Below are 16,574 nucleotides of genomic sequence, written 5' to 3' on the forward strand. Positions count from 1 at the left end.
AACTCCACAAAGCGAGCGCTACCGGCTGGGCGGCCGCGGAGGCCGTGTCCCTCGCGGTTGGGGCGGGGAGGAAGCCTGGCAGGTGCGCGCCGGGCTGGTGCCCAGCAGGTCCCCGCGCTCCCGCCCGGCCCTTTCCCGGCCCCTCCCACTCTGCTCCCTCCGCCCCCCTCCCTCCGCCGGCGCGAGGCCCGTTCCGACGGCACGGGGGCGCGCACGGGCGGGCACGCGCCGCGGCGGCCAATCCCCGCGCCGCCCCGGGCGCCGTCGCGTCGGTCCCGCCCCCGCCGCCGGGTGCGCGGAGGAGCCGCGCGTGGCCGCGCCGAGCGGAGCCGGGGGCGCCCGGCGCGGGAGGCGGTGGCGGCGCGGAGCCAGGTGAGCCGGCAAGGAGCAGGGCCCGGCCGCGGGTGGAGGTGGCGGCGACCGCAGCCCTGGACGCCCTGGCCCTTTCGGGCCGGGGACCAGCGCCCGAACTGGAGACAAAGCCCAGAGGCTGGTCCCGGGCTCCTCCGCCGCGGAGACCCCACGTGCGCCGCCCCACGCCCCGCCACGTGGGGAGGGGGGGACGCGGCCCCGGGAGCCCCTTCCCCCGCGTCCCTGGAGCACTGTGGACCTCGGCATGGCCTGGGCCGCGCCCGGTTTGAGTGGCATGAGCAGTGCCCGAGTTTGGAACCGTTGTCATTGGGGCCGGGGCAGGGAAGGATGTGGGAGGCAGACTAGGCCCACCCCTTCTTGTGTGACAGGTGTGGACTCCTAACACTGGGGAGCTGCCTTCCCACCTGCACCTTATTCTGGGGGCAAACCCAGGCCCCTGTGGGTAGGACTTCAGGCGGCGGAACCTTAGACCCTACAGTTGTGGGAACTGGGGGTGGGGTGGGGGGTGTCTCTGCTGACCCTCCGTTTTCCCCAGCTCCCGGCTCGCAGTCTGGCGGCTCGCAGTCTGAGTCGCCCGGCTGGGTCCTTTCTGACCTAAATCACCCGGGGCTGCAGTCTGTCAGGAATGCAGCGGGAGGCACCCTATCCTGCTTGACTCCAGAATGCGGGGGCCCAGCCCTGTTGCCTGCACCAGCCTGGAGCTATCCCTGGCTCCTACCCCCGCTCACTGCCCAGTTTGGGAAGTGGGTGTTTTCACAGCCCAGCCCCCTGCCCTGGCTGCTTGCACTTGGCTCTGCAGAGGTTGCACCTACTCCAGCTCCTGCAGGAGGTGAAGGCTGGTTGGCGTTTCCAGAGCCATCTGAGTGGCATCAACAGAAGAGGCACCTGCTGTGTCCTGGGGTGGGACCTGCCTGTCCCTCTCCTTAGAGGCATCTCTTACCTTCCTCAGCCTCGTGGTTCCAGGAATCCCAAACTTCTTGTCCCCTGAACGCTGGTAGTGCCCACAACTTGGGCAGTGCTGTTTTTACCTCCCCACGCCCCAGCAATCCCCAGGGGTCAGAGAAGATGGTAGTTCTTGGTTCCATAGGGGGAAATAGCATTTGCAGTGCTAGCTTCATTCTCCTACAAAGGTGCAATTTCAGAACAAGCAGCATGCATGTTACAGAAACTCAGCTTCCACTCAGACTGCTGTTTGAAATCTCTTACTCTGACGTAGAAATTTTGGGGATAAGGGGTCAGCATAATTTTATGCTAAAAAAGAACAGGCGTTCGATGAGCTCCCAACTTGGACTGGTAGTCACAGCAGCCACAGTGCCTTTGAACCATCCCGACCCATGTGTGCCAGAGTAGGACTGAGCTCCGTACCTTTTTCAATAGATGAGTTTTCAGCAGATTGCCAGGCCTTTCTTCCTAAGCGCCTCTGGATCCAGTCAAACCATCAGCCTCTCCGTTAGCAGCTGAGCATGTTTGTGGCTCGGTGATGTTCGTGGCCAACATTTATTGAGTTCTTGCCCTGGTGGCACTGTTGGATTGGAACCCACCGGCTTGCACTCAGCAACCTGAGGGTCACTATGATTTGCAACAAATTTGATGGGAGTAGTTTGATTGCTGTGTCCCGATACTGTGCTATTTCTGCTTGCATTGTTTTGTTAATATGTATTAAGACCTTATGCCATCTTAAAAGCTGGGAAGAGGTAACCCAAGGTACAATATTTGGACTCTTACTTGCCTGGAGGAGGAGGAGGAGGAAGAGGAGTTGCTGCTAATTGCCTCCATGAACAAGTGCCTGTAGTACCAGAAGTAGATGGTGCCTGGCTGCTGTGGCCAGACACTGAGCCACGATGCTGTAGTGTAGATGAAGTCTGGTCAGAGCAGGGAGGAATGTAGAGGAATTCAAAATGTCATAGACTCCGGACTTTCTGGAGGAATGGAGAGGGGAGAATCACAGACACTAGTCCCTGAGCGCGTCTTTCAGGCTGAAGCCAAAACACTCCCTGGAAGTCTTCTGAAAGCCCAATGGTAGTTGAGCGTAACCAGTAATGGATGTCTGCCTTGCGCATTATCGTCTGCCCCGAGGGGAGGGTTATCTGTGTGGGAGCGAAGGACCCTGGTGTGGGTGTTGTGGTAAAGCTGAACGGCGGCATTCAAGCCCATCAGTGGCTCCGTGGGAGAACGATGTGGCGGTCATAACCCAGGCAGCCCTAGAGGGCAGCTCTACTCCATCATATAGGGGTGCTAAGAGTCAGGGTGGATGGTTTGGTATCTGGGATCAAACTGAAAGATAATGTAGGGACCTGAGGGGACAGTGGGGGAGGGATGCTTGTGCAACACGAAGAATGTCATCACGGCGGCCGAACTGTACAGGCAGGAAGTGTTGATAAGTGTGTGCTTTGCTACGTGTGCTCTCAACAATAACAGGATAAACAACAACAACACTAACAAAACCCTTAGGAGGCAGAGATCTTCATTCCCATTCTAGAGATGAGGGAACTGAGGCTCGCTGCAGCTCCGCCGTGGTGCTACCGGATAGCCCATTTTATAGACTGCTTTGGGAACGTGCTCAGTATTATATGGCTGGCCTTGGAGCTTTACTGCCTGTTCTGGAGCTTGGGTCCGTCAGAGGTCGTGAGCTCTGAGGGCCTCTGAGGTGCTGGAGCAGAGGGACTGGGACTTGTCTCTGCCCTCAGGTCGTTAGTGGCTGGGAACCAAATATATTCCTTAATCACCATGCAGTAGTTCTCATCAGGGGCGGGCCTCTCTCCTGAGGAGTTTCTGGAAAAGTGTGGGGGCGACTCTGGTTGTCAGGACTCTGCTGCGCTCCTGACTTGTGGTGGGCAGGAGCCAGGGAGGCCGATTGTCCCACTAACAGGCCAGGCCCACACCCAAACTATTTGCCGTGCCCTCAATGCCAGCTGAAGGGGCCCTGGCAGTGTGGTGGGCACTATTCGCCAGGTCGAGTTCAAATCCACCAGCAGCTAGCAAATCATGAAGCTGCTATCCGCCAGCCAGGTCAGCAGTTCAAATCCACTAGCTGCTCCACCGGAGAAAGATGAGGCTGCCTGCTCCTGAGAAGAATTAAAGTTTCTGAAACGCAGAGATAGTTGTACTTGGTCCTCTGGGGTCACAACTAGTTGGCATTGGCTCGGTGGCAGTGAATGTGGCTGAGGCTGAGCAGCAGCCTGGGGCCCGAGGAAGACAAACGCAGCAAGGTATTCTGAGGAGATCGGTTTGGCTGCGTGACTCTGGAAGGTTGCCTGGAGCAGGCGCCTGCTTGGGCTGCGCCTTGAAGGATGGGTTAGGAAGCAGAGCTGGGATGGCGTTGAGCAGGGGGTTGGGCGGGTAGATTGGGTAGATGGAGTTTTCTGCAGTCACCCAGGCCCCACCCTTAGGATTTTGTCAGGGATTGATTTTTCTCCTGGAGAACTTCAGTTTACAGGGGGGGTGTCCCAGAACTTCAGCTTTGGGGGGTGGCCACAGCTGGTGGATGTGAGGGCATCTCTCTGGCAAGGTTGAAGAGTCGCCTGGATTTCCACGACAGTGGGGCTTCAATTTTAACTTGGCCCACAAAGTCATCTTTTACCCGAGCATGAACCCATTTATTTGATAGAGGGGCCCAGAGAGGCGCTAGGTCACTCGTGCAGGGTCATCCGGAACCTTCTTCCTCTCCCAGCATATTGCCTTCTCCCGGCAGCTGCTGAAAGCATCTGGTTCCCATTTCCCGCCTGGATTCCGGTGACTGGGGGCAGATGCCGCTTCAGAGTTTCCTTTGAGTCAGAAGGCCATGTTCTGATGGATTTTCCCCCCTCAGGTGTTCCTGCTTTCCTAATGGGACACTTGGGGGTGCAGTGTGTGAGTAGTGCGGTCTATAGCTTGAGCCCCCAGCTGCTCCACAAAAAAACAGGAGGCAGCCCATCAAGATCATGGTCATTGTGGTGATCGGCAGATGCTGCTGAGGCATTTCCGACCACGTCACCCTGCGCACCACAGAGTAAAACCCGGCCCCACCCTGCCGCACCCTCAGAATCATTTTTATCTGGACACCCGTTGTTGCGGCCCCTGTGTCAGTCAGTTTGTCTCGCTGACCTTCCACTTAGCCAAGTGGGACGTTCTTTTCCAGAGACCGGCTTCTCCTGACAACATGTCCAGCGTCGGTGAGACGAAGTCACCCTAGCCTCGCTTCCACGAAGCACACTGGCTGTACTTCTTCACAGTCAGACAGACAGACAGACAGACAGACAGACAGACAGACAGACAGACGTGTTTGTTCTTTGGGCAGTCTGGGATGCTCTGGGCATCAGTCCCCGACAGTGTACACTCAAATGCACCGGCTTCCGCATTCATTACCCAACTCTCACCTGCCTCTGAAGGGTGGTGAATCTCGTGCCTTGGCTCAGGTGCACCTCAGTCCTCAACGTCAAGTTGACAGCTTCCGAAACCCTCTGGAGAAGTTTCACCCGGTCTCCGCGGGAGGCAGGGTGGAGCTGCCTCCGAATAGACTCAGCTCTGTGGCAGTGGGTTTTCTCAAGAGCCCCTCCCTGTTAGGTCATGGTGGGCACCTGGATAAGGTCGCTCCACCAGCAGGATCTTGCAGCGGACCGATGGTTCCAGGAATCATCTGGAGGGCAGCTTCCTGAGCCTAGTTTTAGGGTGTACCCCCCACCCCTACCCACCTGGTCAGCTGTGGGAAACGGATGAGGCCTGGCAGAGCCAGGTAGTGCCTGAGGGCCAGTCTCACAGCCCCCCGCCCACCCCCCGGGTTTGTGAGGCTCTGTCCAGGGAAGTCAATCGGTAGAGGAGCGCCAGCTTCACCAGACAGCCCCGGCTGCAGCCCCGCGGCCACTCAGAGCCACCCGGCCGCTCAGAGGGCTGTTGCAGCAATGGCCAGGGGGACGTGCGCAGAGCACCAGCCGAGAGGAGCTCCGTGCACACACGGGGTCCGGAGGGGAGATCGCCGTCTGCACATGGCCAGCTGGCGTTTTAAAACGGTCGATTTTAGCGTGTTGGTGTGAGCCCGGTGAAGGGTTTACGGAGCAGACTCACTTTTCCTTCCGATGGTTTATATGCATTTCACTTCAGCTCCTGCATTACAGTCCCTTCAGTGGACCGTCACTGATCCCCGTCCTCCCTGCCTGTCCTCCTCCTGTCTTCTCCCTCTGCGCGTTGCCCTGGGACGAATGCTGCCTTTTTATCTTAATGGCCCATTCTTCTAACACGGGCTGACTGCAGCTGATGGTGCGAAGGGCCATCGTGTAGGGGGCCCAGCCGTCTGGCTGACCGGTAAGCCTGGTCTCTCTTAAAATGTGGGCTTTGCTCCACGTTTTCCTCCCCCTTGAGCCAGGATCTTCTCGTGGGCACCTTTTCAGAGCCGTCGATAGTGGTAGCCGAGCACCAGCTAGTTCGCCTGGTCTTGGGGTGATGGGTGGGTGCGATCAGAAACAGCCGTGTCTGGTATTTTCCGGGAGAGCGCACACGGCCAAGCAGGCCCCGCTCCCGGCTTGGGTATACGTATTGTCCAGTTGCGGTGGCTGTGCTCTCCGCACTGGGCCGGCGTTCTCTGAATGTCCACGTTCATTTTTCCATGGGTCTTACTCCTGAGCTTGGCGAAGAACAGAGCTCTTCTGTTCAGCGTGATGGACAAACATGGAAATGACCATGTTAACGGCTGCTGTACAGTCCGATATGACTAAATTGCACATCAGGCTCCCTGGTGGCACCGTGGGTTTAGTGCTGGGCTGCTGACCAGAAGGTGAGCGTTTTGAGCCCACCAGCTAGCTGTTCTTCGGGAGAAAGATTTACAGCCCTGTGGGACGGTTCTAGTCTGTGCTGTAGGGCCGCAGGGAGTCATTCTGTTCCACGGGAGTGCATAGTCTGTCAAGTGGTACCCGTGAGAAATGTTGAAATGGCAACATTATATTATATAGGCAACATTATGTTATACAGTCTTTACCATAATTAATAATAATAATAGTTAAGTACTTGGCTGTTGGCAGAAAGGCTGATGGTTTGAACCAACCCAGGGGTGCCACCCCTGGTAGGATAGTGGTTACGCGTTGGGCTGCGGTCCACAAGGCCAGTAGTTCAAAATCACCAGCCGCTCCGTGGGAGAAAGACGGGCTTCCAACTCCTGTGCAGAGCTGCCATCTCAGAACAACTCACAGACGCTGTTCCGCCCTGTCCTATAGGCCTGCAGGGCCACTGTGAGTTGGCATCAACTCCATGGCAGTGAAGGTTTCGTTTGTTTTTTTTTTTTTTGGAGGGACTCCACGGCAGAACTTTCTGGAGAGCTGCCTTCATAAAGATTACAGCCTAGAAACCTTACGGGACAGCTGGGCACAGCCCTGTGGGGTCACTGTGACTCGATACTGAGTTGAGCAGCTCCAGACAACAGAAAGCTGCTGGGCCCAGGGGTGGCCTTGTGGTAGAATGCTCTCCTCCAGTGCAGGAGACCTGGGTTGGATTCCCGCGCCATGTGCTATGGATCACCATGGGTCAGGGCCAACTGAAGGACAACTGACATAAAACTGAAGTACAGTAACTGAAATGTTTTTACGCACACAAAAATATGCTTCCCCTTGTCCACAGCTCCCTCCCCTGGGGAGGGGGGAGGCGTTTTCATTTAAAAAAAAAAAAGAGAGAGAGAGAGGTACACCTTCTCATCCTGAGCGCCCCTGCCCCCCACTCCGCTTGCTGTCCAGGGAGGCCTCTTTCCTTGCGGCCCTGCCCCCTCCTCTAGGAGCTCGTGACTGGAAAATAGTTTCCCAGTGGTTCTCCCTTCTGAAGGAGAAGTTCACACCTCTCCGCCCCCCCCCCCAATCTGTGTGTGTGTGTGTTTGGTGGTGGGTATAAAAATGTATGTAGCCAAATCAACAGTTTCAGGTGTGTCATTTGGTAACATCAACGCATTCGGATTCCTGTTTCTTATTTTTTTCGTTCTCCCCTGACTGGACACCGTCCTAAAGAGAAGTCAAGCCAGTGCAGGGTGGGGCGTGGGTGTGTGGGTGGGGAGTCCTTTGGGCCCTCAGGGCCCTGGGAGCGGGAATGTATGGTGTGTGTGTGCACACACCAGGGACTAAAATGGAACCTGAGCTCTGCCAGCTGCCAGTTTTTGGTTGTTTTGTGGTCTTGCCTTCTGAATCATTTTCCCAATTCGGAGACATTTAGGGAGAAGCCCAAGTTTTGTTGCTTTTGGGGTTGTGATTGGTGCATTTGGGGCCTGCTGGCAGGAGGCCAGGAGAGGGTGGAGACAGGGCTCCAACTGAGCTCTGGCCCCAGAAACCTCACTTAGCACACTTTCAACCCCCCACAAGCAGCCCCGAGGATACTGGGACTCCCCCCAGAACTCCTAAGCCTCCAGATGGATGTCAGGGAGCCCATAGGGGCCAGAAGCAAAGGGAACTTTGCATCCTGTCCCTTCGCAGGAGGAGAAGCGCTCTCACATTCCACTGTGCGCCCACCCCCACCCCCACAGAAAGCTGCCCAACAACTATTTTTATGTTGCCTTTTTTTATCTTACGGCTTCTAGAAATAGTGGTGAGGATGGCAGTGGCAGAGATAAAAGGGCACATTCCAACCTGGAGCCCCGGGGTGGACGGGGACCCTGAGGAAATGAGGGGACACGCCAGAGGTCCCAGGGCTTGGCCCGTGCCCCTGGGACAGCATGGGAAGGACCTGAGTGGGCAAGGAAGGGGCCTGGCTGGCGGTGCCCAGATCAGGTTGTAGATGGAGAAGTTCAATGAGGAACCAGCTCTTTGGGTGGCAAGTGGGGTCAGGGGGTGAGCGCAAGACCGCTTCCTTTGGAGGTTCTGAAAGGGTGCTGGGTTTTGCCTTCTGTTTTTACAGAGGCTGGTCCTGATAGTCCTCCCTGCTGGGTGCCAAGTGTGGGGTCCAGGTGTGAGGCTTGGCCCCCTCAGCTGGTGTTGCTGTGTGCTGGTGCCCAAGGGCGGGGAGTTCAACCCAGCATCACCTCCTAATGTCAGGGAAGAGGTGCGGCCTAGGAGTCCTGGGAGCCAGGTAGTTGATGTTTTCGACCTTTCTCCCATACCTGTAGATACACCTGTGTAACCCACGTTCTCTCTCTCCCTCGCTCCTTTCCAGGCTGGGTAGCCTTTCTCTGGTATGTCCCCACAAAGTAGCAAGAGCCACCCAAGAAGGTATCAGACAGTCAAGGCTGGCCAAATAGCCAGAATGAGGTGCGGTTTCTCCGTGAAGGCACCTGGAGGGATAGAGGGACTGGCACGGGGCGCGCGGTAGGGCCCAGGATACCTGGTTCTAGTTCCGGCTGAGCCACCAACCTGCTGGGTGAGGTCTCTTAACCTCACCCACCTTGTCTGCAGCCATTCCCAGGTGAGCCAGGACAGCTGCCTCAGTGTGCGTGCCTGCGTGCGTTCTTAGGACACCGGTCAGTAAGCCAGGATCTCAGGTTCTGAATGTGATTCTGTGAAGGAGACCTCCCAGGACATAAGATGTTGAGGAAGATCAATAAAAGCTACTGTTATTAAATGGAGGCAAATCAAGTGGCCTGAATGGAGCACCTCCGGAGCCCTTTCTTGGCAACAGCACGGTCTGTGAGTCTGTGTGCACGTGTACCCCAGCACATTTTGCTCTGTACCGCTCCCCAAAGGCTGCACCGCTAAGGAAAGTTTGGGGTACGGCCGAGAGCGGAAGCCCTAATCACCTTGTTCTCTGGAGGAGACAGTACCCTCTGAAAGCAAGTTGGTTCCTTGCTCGCATGGTGGGCAAGTTGTGGGTCCTACACAAGTCACTCGGGCGCTCTGTGCCTCAGTTTCCTCACTGGTGAGACAGAGGTCCTAGCAGGACCTGCTTAACTGGGGTTCTTATACCTGTCCGCGCTTGGAAGAGCCCCTGCTGTGGGTAAGCCCTGGAAAGACTGGCTTGGACCAGTCTCCATCAGGGAGAACTGCAGCCACAGCTCCTATAGGAGATTTGGTTTTAGGTCGACTGCTGTCTTTTCCTTTGTAGAGCGAGCTTCATTGGCCACCTCCACTTAGCAACCTATCGTTAGGACTTTTCCCTTGAACACAGACAGGATCGAGTCGCCGTAACAGAAATCCCAATGGCCTACGAAGCCTGAAGCCGGAGGCGCAGTGGTTAGGAGGTGGAGGAAGACGGAGGTGTCAGTCCCGTGAAGAGTTGCCGTCCGGGAAACCCACAGGGGCGGGTGTGCCTTTCCAGGGTCGCTGTGAGTTGGGTGTTTGGTTTGGCCCTCTCCTCGTGGGCTGGCGGAGGGAGTCCTGCTGCCACTAGGCCTCTACTGCACAGTTAGTTCCACGGGGATTGCTCAGTGTTCAAGGCAGGAAGAGGTGACGAGGCAGGTCTCTAACCTAGGTATGTCCCCGCCTGGCCTTCAGCATCAGGAACTAGCCTCCCAGTGGCTTCCTCACATTTTTTTTTCCAGTCAAACCAAGCCTCGAGATCAACGCAGATTCAAGGTGTGCCACCTCTTTTTAACCTTTCATGTAGTTTTAACAGTTCATTGACATCGTTTACGTGTCATACGACTCAGGGTCTTGGTCTTAAAGCTCCCGAGAGACAGCCGTGCAGCTGTCACCACCATCAGCTTTAGAACACGCTGCCCCTTGTTGTACGCGTCCTTGTTAGCTCTGTGCCCCCACCTACTAGTAGATGCTCCTCTCGCCAGTTTCTGCCCTACCAGGGTGTCCCTCCCCCAGCCCGGATTTCCTTTGTCTTTCATGTGAGGGGAAAAAGGCTTGTGCCCATCAGGGTGAAGGCTACCCATTTGTCAGGGGCCGTGGTGGGCGGCGTGGCCTGCACTGACGGGAGGGAACCTTCGGCAGTCGGGGACTAAACCTCTGACTGGGAGCTTGGTGGAGGAGTCTTCACCTCGTCAGAAAACCAATGGCGAACTGGGCTTAAGACTAAAAGGCTCGGTAGTGGCCCCTGTGGGCCCCACGGCTGGATCCAGGCGCAGCACCCGAGTCTCAGACCTTCACCCTGTTGCTTCCTTTCGGCCTGGGTTGGCTTCATTCTGAAACAGCCTCCTCCCAAAGCCTGGTAGGTCCACGCGAGTGCTTCTGCCAAGTTCATCAGCAGCAGAGACATTGTTCTCCAAATCCCAGAATTCCCAATGGAAAAAAAACCTGGTTAGCACACCTACCCCGCCCCCTACTTCCCCCCCCCTTTTTTTTGCGCACACACGTATGTGGGTGCACACATTTTCAAAAGGTGTGACTCGAGGGAAGGTTCATAGAGCAGAAAAGCCAGCAATCCATTCACCTTTTGCTGGGAATTGAGCTGTGGGCATGAGTTGGGTTACAGACCCAAGGAGTGGTATTAAGGCCAGCGTCCCAGGGTTCCACCAGTCCCTATCCAACCAGCACGCCGACCGTACCCTTTGCCCTCTCCAGCTCAGCCCAGCACACAGTAGGTCTCTAGCATGTCTTCTAGAAACTGCCTGGGCCTCAGTGTCCTCCTGTGGGGGAGGAAGCGACTGGTGGAGCCCTGTTTTCCGCAGGCAGACGCTGCCCCAGCCTTGGCTGGGGTCCTTGGAGCTATTTCTGGCCCCTTTGTTGCCCCATGCAGCCTGGGACAGGGCAACCTCAGGGGACCCTGGCACGCCCAAAGCCTCGTGCTTCTGTGCTGCTCCCAAGGGTGCCTTGGGCCAGGAGCAGGGCACTTGGGGGCAGGTGCCCGCGGAAGCGGCCCCCAGGAAGCAGCAAGCAGTTTCCTAGAGGGCCCTGTCACTTGGCTTCCTGGCAGGGGAAGGAGCCCTTCCCGCACCCTGGCCCGGAGCCCGCCCATCTGCTCCAGGAAGGATCTGGTGGTTCCCATCTGTTTAGGCTCCCTCTGACCGGGGAGGGGGGCTCGGTGGGGGTGCTGTGGAGGCGTGGTGGGGCTCTGCTCAGACTGGGACTCTGGCTGGGGCTTGAGGTGTTGGGTCCTGGACTCCTGGTGCCTTGGGGAAGATTCAGCTCAGCAGGGACACCCCTGCCCCGGCAGCCCCCTCGCAGCGGGCTGAGCAGTTTGCCCCATTGCTGTTAACACTGTTGGGGTTCATGTGGACGTTTGCCTTTGCTGCTCTGCAAGGTGGTGCTTCTGTGAGGGTGTTTTTTGGGGGTGGGTGGGGGGAGGCTGTTGGTTTCAGCATTGACCAGCTCCTTCTGGGTCGGAACCCTAAATTAGCCTTCCAAACACTGGCAGTCAGAGGATTCTGGGCTGGTTTTACGGGGCCTGTGTAGCAGAGGCTGGGTACTGGGGCCTGAGACTCAGCCACCCTGGCCGGCCGCCGCCTGTGTGTTCCTCCTCCGTCTTCCCCAGACCTCAGGGACCAAGAGCAGGGGGGGCTTGGCCAGACACCAGCTGGCCAAGGAGACTGCTGAAAGGCTGCTTTCCCGGGGCATTTGGCTTGGTGTCCTTGGTCTGCCGTCGAAGTCGATAAGCAATTGCTTTTCCGTTGGCAAGAGAGACTCATCCATTGACTATTCCTCAGGCACGGCCAGGCTAGGATGTCTTTTTAGGGACTCCTTCCACTCTGGCAGGGGCAGCTCAGGGAGGAAGATCAGGCCACCGGGGAGGCAGGATGCCTGGGAGCTAATTCATATTAGGACACAGAGAGCTGCCTGGCTCTGTAAACAAATGCATCTTTTTCTCCCAGGCGGATGTACTTCATTTTTTTTATTCAGTCCTCAGGGAATGATTATTGGAAACCACGCCACCGGAATTATCTTGTGCATACGTCCTTGTCGTCCTGCGTTAGCTGGTCCAGTTGAATAAATGCCAAGGTACGGCGTTGCCAAATCAGAGGATGTGGGCACGCAAGCTTTGTTAGCGTACGCACTTCCCTCCCTCGGGTGCTTCCAGATCTTCCTCCCACCAGCCGTGCCGGAGGGGAGCCTCTTCCCCATCGCCAGAGACCTGGACAGCTGAGTGCTGTCACTACGACCCCTTTCTGATAGGAAAGCAGCCTTGTGGCACAGGGTTTCAGCACTCAGCTGCTTACCCGCAAGGTTAGTGGTTCGAACCCACTGAATGACTTCCTGGCAGAAAGATGACATCCTGTAATGACGACAGCTTCAGGAAACCCTGTGGGGAAGTTCTCCTGTGTCACACAGCGTCTCCCCGAGTCTGAAGGGGTTCTGAGGTGCCCAGCAACCGCATTCCGACGGGTGAACTTGAGCAGTGCGTCCATCGACCGCCTCCGTGACCGGAGTCCTCGCACGTTCCTCTGCTGTGGAGTCTCTGGTCGCCGTCGTGCCCAGGGCTGGGGTGGTGTGCTCACTTTCAGGAGGCCTTTCCAGGCCGTTGGGCACTCCTTAGACCGGGTCCCCAGTGGGCGCCAGCTTGCTGCTCCCATCAGGCTTTTCCCTCCTCTCCCTCCCCCCTCTCCCACCCAGCTACATCTAGAGGCGTCACTTTGCCCAGTCCTGGAATCTTTACCATGTGGTGCCCAGTGTTTTCCTGGCACCGGCGAGAGCCCTTCTTGGTCTGCGGCCTCGGTGGGCTTCCTGCACTCCTGGAGCCTCCATGACATTTGTCGAGAAGAATTTGTGAAACTCAGGAGCCTGCGGTTCCCAGTATGTCTGAGAGAGGGAGGAAGTTGTTTCTTGACTCAAAGCAGCCCTCACGTGAAAGGGTGCAATTCCCTGGCGTTTCCTGCCTTGGCCAAGGTGTGCAGCCGCCACCTCGATGTAATTCAGAACACTGGCATCCCCGCAAGACAGCGGCCACCACTCTTCGCTCGGCCTCTCCGGTCTGGCCCGTTCTGGGCTTGTCACTGAAGCGGAGGAAGGCCACAGGTGGCCTTCTGTAACTGGCTGCTTTCCCTCAGCAGCAAATCTTCAAGGTTCATCCATGTCCTTGCAGGGGTGAGTGGGCCGGGTCTCCGGCTGACCCATTCTCCCCTCTATGAACAGCCCACACGGACGGGGCGGATCCCCCTGTCTGCTGATGGACATTTGGGGTTCTTTCTGCTTTTCAACTGTTAGGACAGATCCTGCTAGAAACATTCGTGTGCCCGTGTCTCTGAGGGCAGACGATTTCAGTCCCCAGGGGTCACTGCCCAGGAGTGGAATTGCCGCGTTCTATGGCAATTCTACCTTGGGCTTTCTGAGGGCTGCCAGTCTTTGGTAACCCATTGTTTTGCCTGCCGTCCGGCGGTGGTGCCAGGAAACATAGGGAAGCATTTGATTCACAGCTATGCCTCCAGCCTGGCTTTCAGACATCACCAACACCCCTGGCGCACACGGGGGACTTCAACATGCGTGTGGGAAAATTCCATTTTGTTCTTTCCAGTACCCCCTCAGACTTGTTGATTTTTGTATCCCATTTTCCCACGAATGTTTTGAAGCCCCCCTCATACATTCTTAGAGTGTGTGGGTAGGTGGGGGTGGGGCGGTGGGCGCTTTCCTCACACAAGACTCCCGAGCCCTTGCTCCTTGATGGAGGACCACTGACCTGAGGGCTAGCCTGGACTGCTTGGGGGGGTGGTGTTGGCTTCAGACAAGCCCCCTTTCGCCCTCTTGAGCCTCAGTTTCCCTGCTTTTAGCCTGGTGGCAGTAAGCAAACCAGTGACCTCGGGGTGGTGTGGTTGTGCTGGTGTGTGCTAGAGGCTTTGTAAACTGGACAGCCCTGCCTGCGTCCGTGCTGAGGTAAGGGGCTCCCCTTCTTACTGGTCTGCTGCTGCAGGCCACGGTATTTGGAATAATTGCTCATCGTCATTGAGTTGGCCGCCACCCATTGGTGACGAAGTGGCACTGAACCAAATGTTGCCTGTCCCCATGCCATTTCCACATGTACTGCTGTGTTTGAGTCGGCTGTTGGGAACCGGGTGGATCTTGGATGCCTTTTCTGACATAAAGGGCTCAGAGCACGAGATTCTACTGAGATCTAGGGGCGCTTTGTTGACTAGTATCCAGGTCTTGCTTCCTAGTCTCTCTTTGTCTGGAAGTTCCACCAACACCTCTCCGCCTGGGAGACCCCTGTGGTACTGGCGGCGTGACTCTCCTACGACCACAGCAACACACCGGCCACCAGGAGGGAACCCTGACAGGCAGTGGAAGTACGAATACTTACTAGTTTAAAAATCAGGAGGTACGCCTAATATCCCAGAGTTGGGGTCTCTTTTTGGAGGGGAAATGTGAAGCTCAGGCGATCCTAGCCCCATCCCTTGCTTCACAACAGTTGGCTTGAGCTGTGGGTAGCTTGCCCTCGGTAGGGCTTGCTCGAGGGCTATGGTTGCTTATACTTGGCGTCGGCAGGCATTTGGCGGTCCTGGGAGGTAGCTACGAGCCGCTAACCAAAGGTTGGTGTCCAGACCCACCCAGCAGTGCCGTGGAAGAAAGGCCTGGTGGTCTGTTTCTACAAAGATTCACAAACCAAACCCAATACTGCCGAGTTAATTCTGACTCGGCATAACCCTGTAGGACACAGTAGAACAGGCCCCAGAGAGTTTCCCAGGCTGTCATCTCTTGCCCGTGAGCCTCATTTGTCTTTTTTTTGTGTGTGTGGTTTTTTTTAGTGAGTGAGTGAGTGAGGGTGAGAGAGAGAGTGAGTGAGTGAGTGAGTGAGTGAGTGAGTGAGAGTCGAGCCTCATTTTTCTTCTGTTTTCTAGGCACTTGTGTTTAGAATCCTTGATAGGGTGTGAAGCAGAGAGAGTGGATTGGGCGGCACGAGAGGGTGTCTCTTAAGAGAAAGGATATGCAGAGTGTAGTATTGTAGAGACTTGGGGTCAAATCGCATTGTGGTTTACAGGATTTTTTTGGTGGGGTGTCAAACAGCCAAGGGGAAAGGGGTTCCTGTCACCCCTGCCCCTGAGCCTAGCGTAGCGAGTGACTTCTCTCTGCAGGTGGCCCTAGGAGCATGCAGACGGGAGCACCCCCGTGTACTGGATGAGGTCTTTGAGAACACCATGTCATCATGCATCTCTAGCCAGCCCAGTGAAGACCAGGCCGCCCCCCAGGATGAGCTGGGGGGTGGGGGCGCCGGCAGCGGCAGCAGCAGCAGGGAAGCCCAGAAGCCCTGTGAGGCCCTGCAGGGCCTCTCGACTTTGAGCCTGCGTCTGGGCATGGAGTCCTTCATCGTGGTCACCGAGTGTGACCGAGAGGCACCCCTCCAGGCCCCCAGGCCCCAGCTCACCAGCCGCAAGCTGTCCCTGCAGGAACGGTCTCAGGGCGGCCTGGCAGCCAGCGGCAACGTGGACATGAATGGGCGCTGCGTCTGCCCAGTGCTGCCCCACTCGCCCGTAGGGTCCCCACAGTCCTCGCCCCGGCTACCTCGCAGGCCCACGGTGGAGTCCCACCACGTCTCTATCACAGGCATGCAGGTGCGTGAGCCCGCCCCGTACCTCCCCCCCCCGCCCCCCCTGGCATGGTTCCTTAGGAAGCTGGGCTCTTCAGGAGCGGACCCCAAGAAAGGAATCTGGTACAACGATTGATTAGGGCGGTGACACAGGGTGGGGACCAGAAGACAACCTGGGGCTCGATGGGGAAGCTGGGAGACAGCAGTCACTGCTGAATGGATGATGGTCTCCAGTGGGAACGTTCTAGAACTAGCGGTCAGTGCTGCACAGCGTGGTGCGGCTACGCAGGACCACGGCGGCTGGCACATGGCCCTCGAGGGGCTCACTCCCGGGCATGCCTTACCAGAGGAAAAGGAGCTTTTTGAAAGGAGTTCACGCTGTAGGATGGCCTTTTCTTGAAGTACACAAAGAAGCAGAACCATTGAAGTTAGAAGGGAGGGGACTGAGCGCCCCGGGTGGGGTGGGGGAGGGGGCACCTGAGTCGGATTCCAGGGGACTAAGGGTGTTCTTGGTTTTTATTTGGCTCCTGATGGCCTGGGAGTGGGTGGCTAGTGAAAAGTCTCGCTCGCTTGCTGCTAACTCATGTTGCGTTTCCCGTGTCTCCTCTGCCTTCTCCCAGGACTGCGTACAGCTAAATCAGTACACGCTGAAGGATGAAATTGGAAAGGTAGCTAACCCCGGGCCCCGACTGCTTTCCACACCCCCCTGGGATGCCTAAGATACCCAGGAGGGACCTGGCAGACGTTGGGGAGGAGCCCCGGGGCCAGCGTAGGAGAGCTTGGTCCTGGCCTGGTGGTGGTTTTATTTGATTTCTAAAATCCAGCGTGTTTCTACGAAAGCTTCCAGGGAAATCACATGTCTCCATGGAGATGGCTATATTGAGGTGGATTTTTCTTCCCCAGGGGGATACTTCCCTAGTGGGCAGTAT

General features: G+C 56.9%; 1 protein-coding gene across 2 annotated transcripts in view; it reads left to right on the forward strand.

Moving 5' to 3' along the window:
• The first annotated feature begins 245 nt into the window (after window positions 1-245).
• Window positions 246-16,574, forward strand: part of CAMKK2 (calcium/calmodulin dependent protein kinase kinase 2) — a 40,135-nt gene continuing 23,806 nt past the window's right edge. For both annotated transcript variants that reach the window (XM_075533793.1, XM_075533794.1), the window contains exons 1-3: window positions 246-372; window positions 15,194-15,670; window positions 16,266-16,313. In XM_075533793.1, the coding sequence (XP_075389908.1) occupies window positions 15,257-15,670; window positions 16,266-16,313 (462 nt within the window). In that variant the 5' untranslated portion in view covers window positions 246-372; window positions 15,194-15,256. The remainder of the gene's footprint in view (window positions 373-15,193; window positions 15,671-16,265; window positions 16,314-16,574) is intronic.

Source organism: Tenrec ecaudatus, chromosome 16 (genome assembly GCF_050624435.1).
Source record: "Tenrec ecaudatus isolate mTenEca1 chromosome 16, mTenEca1.hap1, whole genome shotgun sequence".
Classification (NCBI taxonomy): Eukaryota; Metazoa; Chordata; class Mammalia; order Afrosoricida; family Tenrecidae; genus Tenrec; species Tenrec ecaudatus.